Raw genomic sequence first — 20,433 nt, 5'->3', positions numbered from 1 at the left:
ACTTTTTCTTGTCTTTTTCCTTTTTGTCTTTATTAATTGGCAGCTGTTTAGTTTTCCTAGTCTGCAAAAAGATATATCAGTACCGATGCATCTGCATTTTAGATCTTCAAAGCTAAGTTATGTGGTCTTTTCACAAATTGTTAATGCTGTATAAAGAGACTATGATCCTTTAGCAGCTGCTAACGTTATCAGTGTGAATCAAGCCTATTTAATTCTAATGCAAGCATAAAAATCTTCAATGTACATTTTTCTTCTAAAGTTATTAAAATAACAAAATCAAGACTGAGCATAAGAATACTCTATAATATGATAAACTATACAAACGAGAAACACGTCTTTCAAACTTTTGTGAACAAATATGTTTTTGACTTCATGGTTAAGCATATGCCACGTGTTATTTCTTTTAGGAAAAAAAATTATATTGAATTTATGTGTATTGTTTACTAAATATAAACCATTTTTTGACAAAACAACAGATACAGATCATTCAAAAGTAAATACATTCTAAGACTTGTTCACCTTGCAATAGTTGTGAAACATTTGATCGTTCTACACTTTACTCAAGTATCCCCCATTCCAAACTTAAAGACAAATTGAAAGAGTTGGTATTACTTTGTTCTATCAAAATGAAATGACCAACTTTAATACAAGTATCTTGTCTCAAGCAGGGATAAATCATGTTGTGTTTAGAATCAGTCTGATTAAAACGAAAACTTCTCTGAAACTGAAATTATCAAGATGCTTAATTTCCTGATTGACAACATATTTGTAACGTTTGACGGACAAGTATTTCAACAAACTACCGACATTTCAATGGGAACTAAGTGTGCCCTTCCTCTTTACAACCCTTCCCTATATTTTTATGAAGCTGACTTCATAAAGGAAATTCTTACAAAGGAAGATAAGAAGCGAGCAATATCCTTTAAATCTATTTATTTATAGATGATATTGATGATGATGGACAGAAACACACCTGTACTCTTGCCAAGTTTTTCTTTATTTCAAACTAAGATCCGTTTTGCACAACTTTTTTAAAAATGCCAATTTAACAAAGACTAAATAGCGAAAATCTATTATGGTATTTTAACTATATTACCTTTAAAGATAGGACTTAGTAACTGATGATGTATTTCAAGGTTTTCTTGAGAATATTTAAAAACAAATCTAAATGTAACGTAATAACAACCATATGTAGTCCATTAGACACACCAGTAAATGTGATGCATTAATTGTTTTTTAAAGTAAAAAAAGTCGTAGTGATTAAAAACATGCACCTGGTAACACATTTACAAATTAAAAGAAACCAATTATCTCTTGGTGTTTTATCTATTCTCACTTTTCAATTAAAAAAACTAAGCAAGGTGATAACGAGGGATAAGATATATATTTGTAGGTTTACCTTTGGTTACATAACATGATATTAGTGAACGTCTTACTGTTTAAAAACATCCTAACACAGTGCTACTAGAGGGGTCTTTTTTAATTAGATTCTTGAGTTTACTTTAAATATACGGGTTCAAATAACTCACGGCTAATAATGTTATATAGTAAACAGTGAATGCTTCTATTGTACAATTGTAAGCGTATAATCGATTTAATTTGAATTAATGTTAGATTATAAGAATGCAGATGCGATATATTATGTCGTGGAATCAGCTGAAGAAATGAATTATTTGTTCGTTTATACTCACGAATGCAATGATAAATTGGTATTCGATGGGACAAATGAATCTAAAGTACAAATTTTGCGGGTTGCATTAGTTTTTAATAAGCAGGTTTAACATGCTTAAGGTGTGGTTTACCTCTCACGTTTTGTCGTTGATTTGATCTGAACTCTAGGGCGTTTTGTGTGCAGTCTTAAAACAGTCTACCAATTAAATTTAAACGTCACTAATTTAATAAAAATCTATGAAATTAAGGTGATTCATTGTATAATATGTCCTTATATTTGAGATATAAACGACAATCTTGAAAATATATAGTTTATATGTTAGAATCCATAGAAAAGCATATTTATATTGGGTTATTAATTAACTATGGGTTTAAATTAAAATTATTATACCTTTCACATATTTTAAACAATTCTATTGGATGAAACGTTATCACGTGACATGGACTAATGCAGTTGTTTTTCATTCAATTGCAAGGAAGGATGAATAACCCTAAAAATTACCCTATTATTCACCGGCGAATAACCTTTTGAGTTTGGTTTATTGATTTGTAATTGAGTTATCTCCCATGAAAATGACGTCATAGATGTAAATAAACAAAATGGCAGCGTTCACGTTACACTGGAAGCTCACCGAGAGACGAGGAAATAAAGCATTGGACATGAATATAGTGCCAGCAGCTAATGATAGCTCTTATAGAGTAACGGTTCTTTTCAGGGCCATCAATATTTTACAAAAATATTCTACCTTTGTTGTACTTTATTTCCAACTAACTGAATAAATTGGAACTAAACAACAACTCTTTGAGGGGTTTGTAGGTGGCCTATTGTCAAACAAATTTCTGTCTTACAATGAATCTTTATCGCAAAACTTTGCAGTACTTATCTTCTTTATCACTTGTTATTAATATTTTGGAACTGTCCTAGTGCATATGAATTAAATAACTGGTCATTTTATAAAAGCAAACCACACACAACGATGATCAATTAATCAATAATATTATAATTCAAGTCGGTACAAAGCATTGACTACAGCAGTATCTTTCTAAGAAAATGAAGTTACACTTTGGCAACCCAAATGATAAAATGAAAATATTCTAAACAATCAACCCTTTAGAGTTTAATCAGAACAACCAAATCTCAAAATAGAACAAAACAAGTATGAAATATTATTTTAAAAATAAAGCAAAGATGAACGCAAACTATATAAAACAAGCGATGCTATTGCTTCTTGTAATTTGACAAACATAGAACTCACTGAGATCAACATGTTTGTGTCAGAGGTTTGTGTTGCTTTGACTTTAATTTTGCTGATAATTTGACCTTAATTTTGATAGTACCTTGCCTTTGATTTTTATGATACTTTGATCTCAGTTGAGATGAGGTACTTTGTGAACTATTTTGTATTGTCGATGTTTTTATTTTGTGTTAAAAGTTTAAACTTCATGAATATTAAAAAGTTTTAAAATAGTTTAAAGTCTTTCACTACGGAACTACGACTTTTGAGATGTTTTCATTTTTTTAATCCTTTTAAACTTTGTCTATAAAATTAAAAATAATTTAAATCTTTTAAGTGAGATTTTGGTTTCGATTTTAATTACTATTGTTAAAATATATTTGCACTGCGTGATAGCAATCCTACGATAAGAGTTTTATCATGCTACATAGTCAATCAAAAGTTAATTAACAGTTGTTCAGTGCTATTATGCGACTCCAACATTTTATCTTGATTTATAAAAGATATAATTAATCCTTGATAACATTGATGAAGGTCCATTGTGTTGAAAAACAGAGTATCGTGATCTCACATAAGTCATATGTATACTCCATGTTATATTTAAATGAGCAGCACATTGAATAGACTAAGTTCAAATAATTAGTTCAACAAAATTCGTTTCATGAAGTTTTTTTTTATCATTTATCTGCTTTTTTAGAATAAAATTATCTCATTTCAAAGACAGATTTATTGTGAGGTTGTTTTATGTATGCTATAAATGATGTATTGACTTTTCTATAATCAATCATTATTAATAAGAAAAATATTCTTAACCTTCATATAAGAAATAAAAATAGTAGTACTAGTAAAAGTAGTTGCAGAAGATCAAATCACACTGCTAAAAGGATGAATGTTCATATTTTATTTAAAAGGGGAGGGAACTGGGATAATAAAGGATAATCACCCAAACACTAAAACTAATGATTAACATTGAAATAAACAACTCAAAATTTGACCTTGAAGTACGGCAGTAACATGTTACACTCTGTGTGTTTGTCTGATGCTTTGTCCGTTTCTGTGTGTGTTACATTTTAGTGTTGTGTCTTTGTTCTCCTCTTATATTTAATGCGTTTCCCTCGGTATTAGTTTGTTACCCATATTTAGTTTTTTGTCCATGAATTTATGAGTTTTGAACAGCGGTATACTACTGTAATTTACGTCTGTTAAAATCGGTAATATGTAAATGTCATTCTTCTGACTCTGCGGAATCACAAAATACAACTGTATCCAAATGTTAAGCTTACTGTGTAATGGTTTGCCGTGTGTAGTTTGGTGATCCAACTTTTAAATGAAATGACGCTTTCAAAAATGAAACATACCTAATTGGACTATTAACCGGATTTAATATCTCATAAGCAACACGACGGGTGCCATATGTGGAGCAGAATATACTTATCCTTCCGAAACACCTGAGATCCCCCCTTGTTTTTGGTGCGTTTCGTGTTGTCTATTCTTTAGTTTTCTATGTTGTGTCATATGGACCTTTGTTAGTCTGTTTGTCTTCTCTCATTTTTAGCCAGGCGATGTCCGTTTATTTTCAATTTATGAGTTTGACTGTCCCTAAGGTATCTTTCGTCCCTTTTTTTTTATTTTTTGAGCACATTTTAATTTTAGATGTCGTCCGTCATTTATTAACAAATTATATAATTATTGAATTATATTTATTTATTTATTCATTTTATTTTCAATAATAGAAAAACAGTGTACTGTGCATCATAAACCCATTTGACCAGCTGAAAATTACTTGTATATTTGAATGTAATTAGTTATTAAAATTTAAGTCGCACTTTAGTATGATACTATTACATGTAATTCATTCATTCATATAATTACATGCCGCTTGGTATTTGTTTAGGCAATGCGATGTTGATATGACGTGTTTTATTTTTTCCATGTATTTTAATGAAACCTTGTTTGCTATTTATGTAAATGTAATCTATCCTTCAATTATGGAAAATAGCCATTATGGAAAATATTTATAAATGCAATGCAATTGTTTTTTATATAAACCATTTGTTTGCAATAAAGACAAAGACAGTACAAATAACAAATATAATTGATTTCTCCATTTTTCTTTCAGACAGAACAAGTATCATTTCTCATCGTTTTGTTCACTCTTATTGTCACCGGAAATTGTACCGTGCTAACAGTCCTCTTCCTGTCTGGGAAAATTAGGTCGCGGATGAATTTGTTTATGGCGAATTTAGCCTGTGCAGGTATGTATATATATAAAAAAAATATGATAAGATTCCTCTTAAAGAAAACATAACATTATCTGCCAGTTTCATTCTACACTGTTCGTAAAACAAAAAAGAAAACAAACACACGATACGTATTATTTCCCAGAAAACAAAATAATGAACATGATGAATTTTATTGCTGATAGAACTAAATTTTTTTGGGGTTTTTATAATATGTTTTAAATTGTCAATTGGTTATAAAAGAAACTAAAAGAAGTATTGTTTGAACAAAGATGTGGTATTGATAATTGCTCTTTATAAATTATTTCCACCCAAAATTAATTCACTAATCTAATATTATTTCTTATAATGTAGATAGTCCATTGATCTTTTATTTTTGCGCTAATCCAGAAGGAGAGGCAACTACCTATTTATCAATATTCAATTGTGTATGCAAATATCATAATCATGATCGGTGAACCCGTACCAGATCACTACTTTGAATAATTATTTTATATTGTTTAATAAGCTTGATTTCAAAAGAAAGAAATACGTGAAGGTTAATATTTAAACAAAACTTAGATATTTACGTAAATAAATTATCCTACTACAACTTAAATCTTCTACTTGTATATTTAATAAGCATTAAAAATGCAATTGGGACATAATTGCATCAGACAATTATCAAAGTCACGTATATTTTATAAGATATTTTAATTAGCATTGATTGAATAACAGAAATATGAATAAAAATTATATAAAAAGATGATAGCAATATCTGATTGATAGTCAATATGTAGAACTCAAATGTATGGTGGGTTCCAAATCTATGGCAGATCCATAATCTATGGCAAATGTGACGTCATGTCATCTCAAATCCCTAATCTATGGCGAGTTTTGTAATTTCTTATCTATGGCGAATTTGTGTTGTTTCCAAAATCTATGTGCAAACATAGCACAAGGCAGGACATATACGATCAATGACTTGTCTTAAATAAGTAGACTTCTCATTTCTCGTTTTGATATAGATTAGACAATTGGTTTTCTCGTTTGAATGGTTTAAGACTAGTAATTTTTCTGGCCATTTTTATCTTGCTGTTCGCTGTGTAGGCTCCGTGTTGAAGGCTGTACATCGTACCTTGACTTATCTTGGTTTATTTTTATATTTTTTGATAAAATGATGCGCCCGGTAAAAAAAATGAACTTTATAAATCATGGTACCGGTTTAGTCCGTTCATAAACTAACTAGTAAGTCTCTTATTAAACAAGAAGGCAGGTTTTTATATAACAAAAATAAAAAATAAAAATGAACAGTTTGAATTTTCACATAATGACTGACTGACCTTAAGGAGAAGGCTGCTTCAGTCATGCTTCAGTGATTCCCGATATCATCTTCCATATTTTTCCATGAAAAGGGAGAGGTGGGCCCCAAGTCCCCTCTGGATCCACCTATGAGAGGACTGGAATTCAGTGGTTGTTTTTTTGTAGCTGAGTTAAATATTTGAATTTCGTTCAATGTTTGTACATTAATTATGACGTTTTCGTTTGAAAAGTTTTACATTTGTCATGTTGGGTCATTTTGTATATGATTCATTGGTATGGGCTTTGTTCATTGTTGAAAGCCAAACGGTTTTTGTTGATTTCATTGTCATTGTGTCTCGTGTGAAGAATTGTATCGTTGGCAATCATACCACATCATCTGTTTTATGTTATCTGCTGACCATATATTTGTAAATTGTAAAGTGATAATGAAAGACCGAAGTCGTGTGACGACCAGTTGTTTATTGAAGCAATTCCCTGACTACGTCTGTCAGTTATATATATTGACTGTGTTAATAAACCATTGCACTGTCTCATTTGATTACTTAGACTTGGTATGACCAGCTCTGGGAACGGGAAGTCCTTTAATCGTTATTTGTATAATTACAATGTCTCTTGTCATGACATGTTTTTACTTATTCTAAAGTCTAGGGTTGACAAGAAAAATAAGCAAGGGAAATCAGTCTTTGAAATCCAATCGGTATGAAGACATCATTGAGATATGTTATAACCTAAGGGATAACAAAAAGCCGATATAAAAAAGGAATACAATAAAGTTGATATCGGCCGATTTTTTTTTTATAAAGGGTTTGCTACAACTACATTTAGCCAGTACTCTTATAAAAATCGTAAATATATTGACTAATATAAGCGGTCGATTGATACTGGATATTATTTGCATATAAAGTGACAAAATAATCCATAAAACCAACCTCATAACTGTAAGCGACAATTTAAAAAAAATAGCAATGTACATTTAATTGCTATTCCAAACATCTGCATTGTGTGCATATGTCATGCAAGCGGAACCAAAAGGGAACGTAAAAGATAAGGTTGATTTGTCTTTTCTACAGAAAACAAGTAAGTCTTGGACTCCTTCAACATGCGTTTTACTGTGTGTTTTGTTAAATGTTTGTTTTTATTCCACATTTGCTAAAGGAATGAAGGGAATATCTCAGTTAACGTGTTTCAATTATTGTCTATCTGCAGACACCCTAGATTTATTGTTCATTTAAATGTTTCGGAGTTTAGTGTGACTTCCATTTTTGCTGTGTATACATTGTTTTAATGGAACAGCGGAAACCAACCTTCCATGCGGAATTTTCGCGATGTGCTGAATACTTGTCGGTGGACTTCCGCTCTTTTGGTCGGGTAGTTGTCCTTTTGACACGTTCCCAATTTCCATTCTCAATTTTATTGTGAATATGGGAGAATTCAGAGGTTACTATACACTGGATAACACAACGTCGAATTAGTAATGTTACTGCTAGGTCCTATAAGCATGTCAAGTTTAACAAAGACAGTAATCAAACAAACATTTCCTCGAGATGTAAACCGTCAGAACTTTGTCCTTATTTGTCCACCAGCCACTCAATTAACTAGTAATGCAATTATCAATTTTAAAAGAGATTCGCCTTCTAGCTGTTAATGTCTGTCCGAGTTTTTCCATGTATGATACATGCATTGTAATTACCATCACTATCTCTATAAAAATGTACAAATACGAAACTAATTACGTACTTATACGAAACTAATTGTTTTAACAATTGTTATATCAATTATCATAATTGTTTATTTGTTTGGCATTTGTTGTCCTTTGACGGAGTGAATTTTTCCAAGAGGCAGGGTGATAGGGTTTTTTTTTAATTTTTTTTTTATAGGTTTTTATTCGATGCTACATTTAATTTGCCATTTGAACAATTTTCCTTTGTTATACTTCGTGATATTAATATCATGCGGAGAACCATATACTTGAAAATATTAGGCAATGGTGTCATATAAAAGTGTAACGTCAGTTTATCAATAAGATTCGCACAAATTCAATAAATACAACCGAGCAACTACCAGAACGTTTTGTACGCGTAAAATAAGTTTTTCGCACACATTTTTGTTTAGTTCATATTCTTTACTAAAAAGTCAAATGGAAAAAAAATAACAATGTTTGCTTGATATTATTATCGATGAAGTCAAATTTCCATTTTGTTCCATTGTATGCAATAACGGTGGAATCATAGTATTTTGATATCATTATTTTTTACAGATCTAATGGTAGGAATCTTTCTGGTACTAACTGATGTAATCTCGAAGATAACTATCACGTGGGAGACCCCGGATCCCGGATGTAAGATTGTCAAGTTTCTACAGGCTTTTTCAACTTACGCTTCAGCATTTTCACTTGTTGCATTAAGCATTGATCGTCTCAGTGTGGTGATCCGTCCACTAAGTAGAGCAGGGAATGGTAGGTATCTTAGATAAGGTTCTAGATTTCAAGGGGGTGGGGTGTTTTAGATTTCGATGTAGTGGTTTGTATGACCACGGTATAATTGTCAATGAGAAACTATGCACAAGAGATGTGTGACTTTCATCAAGAGAAAAATAACGGACGTATTCGTATTTTAAATAGAAATTTACATAAAACATATTATATAGATATAGGAAGATGTGGTGTGAGTGCCAATGAGACAACTCTCCATCCAAATAACAATTTAAAAAGTAAACCATTATAGATTAAAGTACGGCCTTCAACACGGAGCCTTGGCTCACACCGAACAACAAGCTATAAAGGGCCCCAAAATTACTAGTGTAAAACCATTCAAACGGGAAAACCAACGGTCTAATCTATATAAACAAAACGAGAAACGAGAAACACGTATATATTACATAAACAAACGACAACTACTGTACATCTTATGTCCGCTTTATTTTTATTTGGACTCTATCATTTACGCGCTTGATTAAACGCGAACAATCTTTGAGCTACATACCTATATTTATAAATATTACGGTTAGTTCTGGTGATTGTTCAAGAGAAATTTATTCATCTGTCGTCTGAGACAACTATAACTATGTTCAATGGTATTTTTGTATCATGTTCTTTCTGAAGTGGTTATATTGTTTAATCTCTTCCGATTTAACAGATGATTCAAGTATGTGTTTATGTGTTACAGGTAAAAGCTGGACGTTAATAGCCTTAGCTTGGATCTTTGCTGCCTTATTTGCATTTCCAATGTTACTTTTGTTTTTCGTCAAAGAAGAACAAAATATGAAATTTTGTAAAATCGAATTTACCGAACAGTGGATGTGGCAGGTAAACATACTTACAAACTACAATTGTCTGAAAAAACTGACTCGTGCCTTCTAACAATTTTGTTTATTTGTTTTATTGTTACAGATACATGTGTATGTAGATTCAACCTTTCCATCTATGTATAAGTTGTTTTACGCACACTTGTACATAACTTTGTCGACATGTACGTTCTTGTTCATCTTCTTCTTAACAAAAAACCCCAAAAACAGCAACACCATTATTCAAAAATAAATGAATCTTATTATCATTTTGATGAACAAGAAAGAGGTAATTTCTTTATAATTTGATATAATTATATCAAATGCCAAATTATTCTAGTTATCATGAATTATTCATATAAAATAAAGGGATTGCAGCATTAAACATTAGTTCATCTTTTAACACAAACATAAGATTAGTAAATATCTATTTTCTGACTTGTTTTATGTTAAGAATAAACAAAGCTTAATTAATGTTTTTTTTTCTTCAAATATTTAAAAACATTTCTAACATTACTTCATTATACACATTACTACATGCGAAACATATATGATATGCGTAATTTCGACCTCCTGATATTATGACCTCAAAAAAACAAAAACTTAGATTAAATATAAAGGTAAGCATATGGTGTTTTAGTTAAGATGGAATCATGTGAGGTTGGAATTTAATTAATTAGCAAGATTAAGAGATTGTTTTTTTTCCCATTCAGATCGTAGAAAAAGTAATAAAACCAGAACATGTCACGTAATTACAATAACATCCGAAGACATTTTTAACTCGTAGTTAATTATAATACCTACCTTTATCGTGGTTAATCCTGGTGTCATCTTGAGTACAACTTCCTATGTATTTGTATGTGTGTATCAATACGATCGACATGTGACCAACAACATATCTCAGTGAGATTTACCCGCTCATTCGTTATCTTAACATATAATATATGATATTCATTTTGGATATCGGTTTTAATATTATTTGTACAATGTCCATTGTGAATTATTATTGACATAAATAATAGGATATTTTCACACTTGAAATAATATTTATATACCTATAACTGACCATCAAAACATGTCAATCATCGTCTTTTGAAAAAGTTACAAATTACAAACATTAAAAGATACCATTTAAGATAAGATTTTATTGCGGATACATGTATGCTGTCTTCATCTTTTATGGATATATATAGCTACAACTGACCATGTCAACCATTTAATAGCCAGAGTTTCACGTCGAGGTTTTACAGCTACAACATGTATACTAAGTATCTGAGATAATGTCTAGGGCATTACTTTTTTAATAACTGTCAAAGATTAAATTTCGAAAGCATTACCATTTTTTTTTTCTGTTTTGTTATTTTAAATGTTATTGATTATGTTGAGTTTATTTCCTTGTTTCTCATTTCATTCACATTTGATATTACTTTTTTAATATTATAAAGTTAGTAAGACTTAACTATTCCTTTTTGTACCTTCAGGTGTACCTATCTTTGAATGCTGTTGCCGTTTTTATAATACCAGCTGTTATTATTGCTTTCTGTTATATCGTCATAGTAACTATTTTATGGAGAAAAGCGAACTTTGCTATGAGTAATGATACCTGCAGTAACGGCTGTTCTCCACAACACATTATCAACAAAGGTAAAAAAAAAAAACTTAAATAAAATTAACTTATAAAATGTTTAAATTCATAAGTGTTTATAGTTTCTCCTTTTTAAATAGATTTGAACGTTGTTTTTTTATGTGTGATGTTTTACACTAGTCTTTTTTGTGGCCCTTTATCGCGGGCTGTTCGGTATAAGTCAAGGTTCGATACTGTATATCATATTTTGACTAATACTTGTTAACATCAATACCATGTTATTTTAAGATGCAAATTGTCTTATTGGCACTCATACCACATTGAATTTCAGTAGTTTTTGGGATACGATTGCTGTCAAGCAATCTGTAGACTTTTACCGTTGACCCGTGCTGCATTCCCTCACGTCATTCGTTTTATTCTAAACATTCAGCAACATCTCAGATTCTTATGATTGTCTTGCTTTAAAAGGTAAAGCAAGCAAAAGGATTGAACATAAACAACTTTCTTGTAATGTTCTTCTCATAATCTTCATGTGTGATATTTTCCTTGACTTATAATTATATGTATGCGTGTTTTTAACAACACGGAAAATCAGAATTAAAGAGTATTTATATTTAGTGTTTTTATAAATTTAGAAACACGTCAGAGGGAATTCCAAAATTTTGATGACTTGCGAGAGTTCTTTGAATTCGGATCGATAATTCTATTTCTGTCATAAGAACTGAAGTGGAGTATTTCTATATTTTACCGTTCATAATGAAACTGATATTTGATTCTGTACTCTCATAAAGAAATTGAGAACCATTCATCATATCATTTAATAAACGTTCTTGTCCCAAATAGCAAGTTGCGGTTTGTTTATGTATTAATACCCATGCGCGGTCTCACTAATTAGCGACAAAAAGAATTTTAGAGACAAAAAGCGTCAAGAAGCGACAAGAAGAATAATATTAGCAACAAGAAACTATTTAGTGACAAGAAAACATTTTTTCTATTTAAATTACTTATTCGAAATAAATATTAAAAGAATATGCAAATGAAAACAATTTCAACGACAGGAAAGTTAATATTGATAGGGAAAAAATGAAACTTGTAAATCTAATTCAGTTGCTACATTTATTTACATGATATTTTATTAGGTATCACAGGGAGTATTATGTTTACCCTGTCGTTTTATGGTATTACTTTTACTTGTGTTTTAGAACAATAATATATTTTGTCTTATAATTTGTTTTTAAAACTATTTTTGTACAATATATAATAAACTTGCAAAATGCATTATTTGTGCATAATTGTCCAGAAAATACATACACAAATTGTTAAATACAAATTAAGAACTGAAATCAAACAAGAGGAAAACATAATTAAAATATGAATATTTTTCATCATTTTATTTAGTATATCGTCTCATTTAAGGATATTTATCATGTTTATGCATATTGATTGAAGATTAAAGGAAACTGATGACAATCTTGAGTTTTCAACAGGTGTTCACTATTCAGTAAAATAATTTTATATTTTGACGCGTGTGATTGATGAACGTGTTAATTGGATGTTATTGTAGCAATAAAACAAGGGACACACGCCTCGTTAATCTCATTTGATGCTCTTAATTGTGTCTTACCTTAGAGTGAAGCGTCAGCTAATGTTGGTCCTATCAGGAAAAAATAATTGTACGGTTAGAAAGGAAATAATATTTCATGTTTTTGTTTCATTAAATCCTTCAAAGGGAAGGAAGGTGACAAATCTTTGTTTTCATTTTCATTTTATAGCGTTTACATTTCCTTTGCTCTTACAAATGTTTAATTTCTTCATCTATCAATATGATAATAAAAAGGACACAATCCCTTCCTCACAAATTGTTTATTTCTTCATCTATCAATATTATAATAAAAAAATATTTTGATGTATTTGATAAAAAAAAAAAGTGTATTCTTGTCGCTACATAGCTTCTTGTTGCTTTTTGTCACAAAATTATTTCTTCTTGTCGCTTCTTGACGCTTTTTGTCGCTAATTAGTGAGACCCCGCATGCGTGTAGTTTTCCTGATTTCAAGGGGTATCAGATTCAGTGATTCCCCGCTTCATTGATTCATAATGAATAAACGATAAACGTCGTATTATATTAAGAACGATTTCAATTAAAACGGAGGAGTGTGTACGAAAAGGAGTCATGCCCTCTGACCCAAAGGAACTTCAATATTTAAAGAGTAAGAAATGGGGTTCATCCTAAACTTGTCCACCGTTCTATATATAGCTTCGCACCGAAGGTCAGTGTAGCGATAAGTGAACACAACAGGGGTCCAGTTTAGGGTTTCTCATAGAATTACGGTGATTAGATACAGAAGCAAGTTGACTCGTACCACGGCAACTCGTACCAACAAAAGTTAACTTGTACTAATGGGAAGTCGTACCATTCAGAAAAATATATTAAAAAATATGATGTTTTATGGGTTTTTCTTTGTAAACCTAATAAAAATAAAGTTGAATAACTTGAATTTTACACAGGAGTTTAATGAAAACTTAGACACAAATAAAGAATGTTTTTAAGCATTAATGTTTTAACTGATCTTTCAAACTAGAACATAGGCGGAAAGAGCCCCCCCCCCCCCCCCCCCCCCGTTTTTCGTGGGAAAAATTTGGTTGATTATAAAGGGAATCATTGAAGCAAGACTGGAGCGGGCCCCCTCTTAGGTCAGTCAGCGTGCTCTCCCTTAGGAAAAGATCTGGATCCGCCACTGTAGAACTTAATCCAGAAGAAAGTTAAAACATTGGTTTAACTGTACCTTAAAATTGAATATATATATATCCAATTTATGTTAATTAAAGCTGTAATCCATGATCACAAATTGAATGCTATGTTTACAATTGTTGAAAGCCATGTGCTTTTTTGGCGGGAAAATGCCGACCCCTTAACAGGAATCAGTTACATTTCATTGTTATTTATAGACAGTAAAAATAATTTGGCAATCATTTTGACTAGCTGCTAAGATTTAATTATTCATGAAAAATTTTCTTCAGGTGAAACTGTTAATACTTTAATTATCTACATCTGCCACAGTATTTTCTATCCAATATACAAGGAACATTAGCTACAAATTGGTCATTGTACTTTCAAATTATATAAATTTTAAGACTTAAGAAGTATTGAGTGAAAGTTACGTATATCATGTATATTCATCATTTAACACCTTTTAAATGCATTTAAATAAGTTGGTACGAGTTAGCAGTGGTACGAGTTTGCATTGGTACAAGGTTTTTTTAGTGGTACAAGTTTAGAATGGTACATGATAACTATAATTCGATAAAACAAAATAAGTACATGGCTCATACACTTGTAACCGAGATTGGCTATTCTTAAAGTTGAGTGACTATTCAGATTGTTACATTTTGCATGTACAGTCGAATTAGTTTAGAAAATAATAGCGCTATAGAACCAAGTTTAGTCCACCATTTTCTACATTTGAAAATGCCTGTACCAAGTCAGGAATATGACAGTTCTTGTCCATTCGTTTTTGATGCGTTTTGTTTTTTGATTTTGCCATGTGATTATGGACTTTCCAAATTGATTTTCCTCTGAGTTTAGTATTTTTGTGATTTTACTTTATACTACCCAGCTGTACCAGGGTTACCGGCCAAAAATGCTTGAGACTCACGCATGTTCATGCTTTTTTGCGGCAGTATCCTTAGATCTATTTTTTTCCTCTTTGATCTTTTCAATTTTGGCAAATTCTTATGCATTTGCTTAATGAAAATTTGGCAGAACTGCTATACATATGTCAATGAAAACTATGGCAATCGTTTCCCTCAGAGCATTCTGCTCTTTGATTGTTTGTTGGTGTATATCATATACTATGAAATTGATTTTGTTACTGATAAACACTACATGTACATGTACGTTGTCTTTAGGGGGGATACCAAAAAAATGAGTAAATCAAGGACGGTTCATACGATGTTTTTTTTCTAAATTGAACTTTAACAGACGATAAAGGAATTATTTAAATTGCGTTTTCATGGAACTAACAAAGTACAACACAATTTGGTTGAAGTCTACTTTTTTTTAGTTGTTTTTCGTTTATTGTTCGTATATAGATATTTTGTTCGTTTGTTTTGGTTTTATATTTGTCATTAATGGCATTGAATGGCTTGATATGAGGTATGGGTTTTGCGCGTTTTTAAAGATTCGTTTTTAGAACTTTCACATCAGTCGGTCTTTGGTAGATATATGTCTCATTAGCCATTTCTTCACGTTTTCTTGACTTCAAAGCATAAGTTTTTAATAACTTTTCGGACCTAGTTTCAGATCGTTTTCTATTAGTTCCGCCATGAATACATTAAGATATTGCAAATCTTTATATTATGTCTTACAAATATCAGACCAGTACAAATATTTCAAGCGAATAGACTAGACTTGATCAATACCAGATCAGTGGAGTAACAAATCAATACTTTTGTTACATATCTCACAAAAGCAATAATTGAGGTTCGTTCTTATAAAAAGTCGTTACATTTTACCGATTCAACAGATAAAGTACAGAATTTAACAAAATTAAAATAATAAATCATCAAATAGACACGTACACACATTTAGTTAAATACAAATTGAAAAAAGGAATAACATATTCCTTATCATTCCAATAGCATTATATTATCTGACTTCCTTTGTGCGGAAATAAAAATGTGGAGACCAATTTTCGTACTCAGAATAAGAAAAACAACTATTAAAATAACTATATAAAGTATTTGATATATTATCAATGTTCCCGTGTTTTTATTTCAGACGGACAAACTGTACTTCAACAAAAGGCAAAGAAAGTTACATGGAACAGCAGTTCAAGAGGTGTTATCCCAAAGGCTAAAATCAAAACAATCAAAATGACATTCGTTATTGTATTAGGTAAGTAAAATGAATTTATTATAGAGTAATTCTATTGTACCCGACCATGTGGTACGGGTTCTGCTCATTGCTGAAGACTGTACGATTGCTTTGAAATTCCCTGAATTCAATTCGTTTTAATGTTGGCGGGTTTGTGTTGGATTGGCAATCATAACGTGTTTCCTTATTTATATATAAAATAGTTAGATGATTCGAGCAACTGTTACTTGGGTTATAAAAAACAAGTATATTTATAAGAATTTACAATATGATTGAATCGTCTGTATAACCAGACTAGAATACCTACAATGTGTCTAAGTCTAAAAGTCAAAAAGAATGAAGAATACATGTAGCTAATAAGAAAACAACCACTATAATATGTTTACTCTCAGGAAAAAAATATGATAGCATATTACTAAACATTGAAGTTGTTGTATATGTTAGAACAAACGAAATAAACTTGTTTTCAAGTTTTTTCCTCTGAATTAAACAAACATACAAACAGAGACAAAGAAGAGTAAACATCGCATGATCTGGTAAATAGTTATCAAAAGTTTCAGGATTATAATTAAGTATGCCAGACGCGCGTTTCTTCTTCATAAGACTCATCAGTGACGTTATTATTAAAATATTTATAAAGCCAAACACGTACAAAATTGAAGAGCATTGAAGATCCAATATTCCATTAAATTGTGCCAAAAACGGCTCAGGTAATCTATGCTTGGGTAAGAAAATCCTAAGTTCTGTAAACAGGAAATTTATAAAAAAAAACAAGCTCTTTATTGACACAAGTGTTGATAACTGGGCTTGTGTAAACCTTTCTAAGAATTAGTCTTTTCATGATAATCTCCATACATGCGCAGAAACTTCCCGCGAATTTAAACAAACAGCACTATTGAATTTGTTTAGTCTTTATTAAAGCCATTCATTCATTAAAAATTAAGTAATGAGTTCTTTTGTTAAACTAAAATAAATTGATGTCCGTGTTGAACTATCATGCTGTACAGAATACATAAGCGTATTCTGTAAAAGGGAAATTCCGATGAAAATTAATACATGTGAACCTTTGACAAACAATTCTTATACATTTAAAGAAAAGTATATAAAGATATATTTTATTTAAAGCAAATGTTGTATTTTTATATATTCTTTTGTTATATTTACAGCTTTCATTTTCTGTTGGAGTCCATATTTCGTGTTTGACCTTTTATTTGTTTACGAACAAATCCCTGATCCATATTCACAACACATTACTGCTATAAATACTTTTATACAAAGTTTGGCACCTCTTAACAGCGCTGCCAATCCGTTTATATTCCTGCTCTTCAATTTTAATACCGTCAAATCTGCATGTGGAAGACATAATCGCCACCTGTACTCGCCACCAACTACACATTCGCATTTATAATTGAAATTAACTGTGAAAACAACGTGGAAAGAGTCGCCATTTTTACTCACAGCTATCACCACAAGCGCACATGCAGAACACTTATACTTTGATATATATTTAAAATCCTTTGTTCGGATTACACAGTTACCCTGTGATGCTTCTGATAGTGAAAGAATTTTAAAAAAGGAAGAAAGAATAACAATGAGTCAAAGAATTCAACAAACTTCTGGGAAGCAGGTGATTGTCAGTTGACATCTTTACTCGATCAAATGCACAATCGCATATGTTACAACAATTAGTATAATAACTCTAAAAAGTGCGAGGAAACAGTCGCCATTTCCAAACGATCCCGCGTAACAACGAACATGAGTTAAATTTGTTACTGATCATCAACAACTACCCAATTGTTTTTTTATAATTACAATAAGACAGATATCCCTGAAATTAACGCAGTCATTTACCAAGAATTCATCTTATTACAACTATTGGCGTATGATTGGTTTCTACTGACACTCAGCTTATATAGTAAGATGTGGAGAGTGCTCTACCAGGAAACTAGACGATGATCACGTATCTTTCTAAAATAAGGATGAATAGTTATTTTTTAAAAAAACCTTTTACATAAATAAGTGTCACTGTTTCTTGCAGTCAAAGGATAGTCTTTAATTCCACTTGATGTGTTTCATGAATTGTCAAATTGTAAATATCACATGACATCAATATGTAACATGTCCAACACCATGTCAACAATGTATATCACATGACATCAATATGTAATATGTCCAACACCATGTCAATAACGACAGATTGTTTTATCGAAATATACATGATAATTATACTTTAATAAAGAAAGATTGTAAAGCATGTATTGTATATCTTATATTTCAGTTCTTGTTTTGTATGTGTTTTGTTATTTGATTTTGCCATGTGATTAGGGACTTTACGATTTGATTTTTCCTCTGAGTTAAGTATTTTTTTTATTTGACTTTTTATCATATATTTATATGTAATTGACATTGTTAATGATATTTGACATTCGATGTTTTATACCTGCGAAATCGCGAATACGATGCATATTCTATGAGTACTAAGCGGATAATATGCACCAATATACGTGAATAACCCTTCATTGTAAAGCTTGAAAAGACTGTTCAAACCAAATATTTCTCTGATGGAGTTGCTGATTTAAGGGAGCAACTCGACCATATAGCAAAAGAAAGCTGAAGGCCACTAATGGGTTTGAGTACAGGGAGACAATCCTACACCTTGTGCCACAGCTAGCTGACCCATAAACAAAATATTTACTAGTTTAGTGCTGGTCATATGTATTTAACTTCCAGAAGTGGTAAAGCCGAACATTTATATCACAATGCGAAACACATTTTAACTTTTTTGTTTTCCAATTTTAAATCAAATAACGAGTTGATATCACTTAAAGTTGGTGTACTAAATATCTGTTTCCATTTAGTAACTAAAACCCCCACTATTAAATCTCGAAATCACTCAACACAGACAAACTATCTTTAAGTTATATATAAGAGTTTAGGTGCTACACTATCATGACTATATAGTTTTATTATAAAGATTCAAATTGGTTTTTAGATTGATATTAAATTTTGAGACGAAGTATGCTGTAAGTGTTGACTTCCGATTTATTGGATTAAAGTTAAACGATGTTTTGTATTTTGATGAATATTTAGTCGATTTACTTGACGGCTTTTTTTAGTGTAACTAGCCATAAACAGTATATATATTTTGAAATTATATGACATGCTCAGGAAAGAGGTTTGCAAGACGTGCCAGTTGACTAAAAGTTTTTAAAAAAAGAGCAATTAGGCAAAAACAAATCCTTTTCAAGAGTAACAACTTAGCAAGTCGAATACTTCATGAACATGGCTGCTATCTGTGGTGTTTCGAAAGGATAAATGGGGCAGGACAAATTTCATCTCTGGTCTCTGATTTATTGTCATTATTGTTACGTAGTATTAGTCAACACGATTAAAAAAAAGATCACTGGCCCTGATATATAGTGTTTTGTTTGACTGTCTTATCAATGACATATACACGGTGATTGAATTCTTTTACGCACAATATAAAACATATAGGAAGTCTATACAGTCTATGAGATTGGATTTCAACACTTTCACATTAAAATGTATTAGCAGAACTGTATATCGTGCTGATATTCATTATCTCGGGACTTATTGTACTCACTGCCATATTCTTTTATAACTGATATAATAGTAATGATTATAATAATCATAAAATTGTTATTGATGTTATCATCATTAGTATGATATTTTCTTTTAATCATTATAATTATAATCGCACAACATTGTACATTGTACAAAAGAGGAATTTAACAAAACTCGTCTGTCTGAAGGCAGATTCCGTCTTAACAAAATTGTTAAAAAGGATGAAACAATTATTTTCAAACTCTTGTTGAGATTGCTGATCCACATCGATGAGAAATTCTATTAAGTCTTTTACTTCAACACCTCTTTTATATAGTAATAACACACGAGTCTATATATCTTGTGGAATCCAAACAAGTGGAAATTGCTTTTCTTGAGAAAAGCAAGAAGAAAAGAGTTTGACTGACAACGATATTGTCAGCATTTCTTGTTAACCAATTCATTCGGAACCTTTCTGACACTTACTTAATTTATTATCTTATTTCAACCTTCTGAAAACAGTCAAAATTATTGATTTTGTTTGAGCCGAAGGAGTTCAAATAATTAATAGCTTCGTTTTGAGAGAACTTTAACAATTGTCAACGGAGACAGATTGTATTACTTTCACTTTACGGAAATCAGTGTATTTGTGATAACAAGAAGTAGTACTGTTTATTGAA

At 30.9% G+C, this 20,433-nt stretch overlaps 1 protein-coding gene across 1 annotated transcript in view; it reads left to right on the top strand.

The window, feature by feature from the left end:
- The window catches only part of LOC134694807 (cardioacceleratory peptide receptor-like), a 64,876-nt gene extending 46,486 nt beyond the window's left edge, over positions 1-18,390 (top strand). The window contains exons 2-7 of the mRNA XM_063555869.1: positions 5,026-5,161; positions 8,706-8,903; positions 9,613-9,752; positions 11,212-11,374; positions 16,094-16,210; positions 17,356-18,390. Coding sequence (XP_063411939.1) covers positions 5,026-5,161; positions 8,706-8,903; positions 9,613-9,752; positions 11,212-11,374; positions 16,094-16,210; positions 17,356-17,597 — 996 coding nt within the window. The 3' untranslated portion in view covers positions 17,598-18,390. The remainder of the gene's footprint in view (positions 1-5,025; positions 5,162-8,705; positions 8,904-9,612; positions 9,753-11,211; positions 11,375-16,093; positions 16,211-17,355) is intronic.
- The last annotated feature ends 2,043 nt before the right edge of the window (positions 18,391-20,433 follow it).

Source organism: Mytilus trossulus, chromosome 13, assembly GCF_036588685.1.
Source record: "Mytilus trossulus isolate FHL-02 chromosome 13, PNRI_Mtr1.1.1.hap1, whole genome shotgun sequence".
Classification (NCBI taxonomy): Eukaryota; Metazoa; Mollusca; class Bivalvia; order Mytilida; family Mytilidae; genus Mytilus; species Mytilus trossulus.
This window is presented reverse-complemented; position numbering and strand designations above follow the sequence as displayed.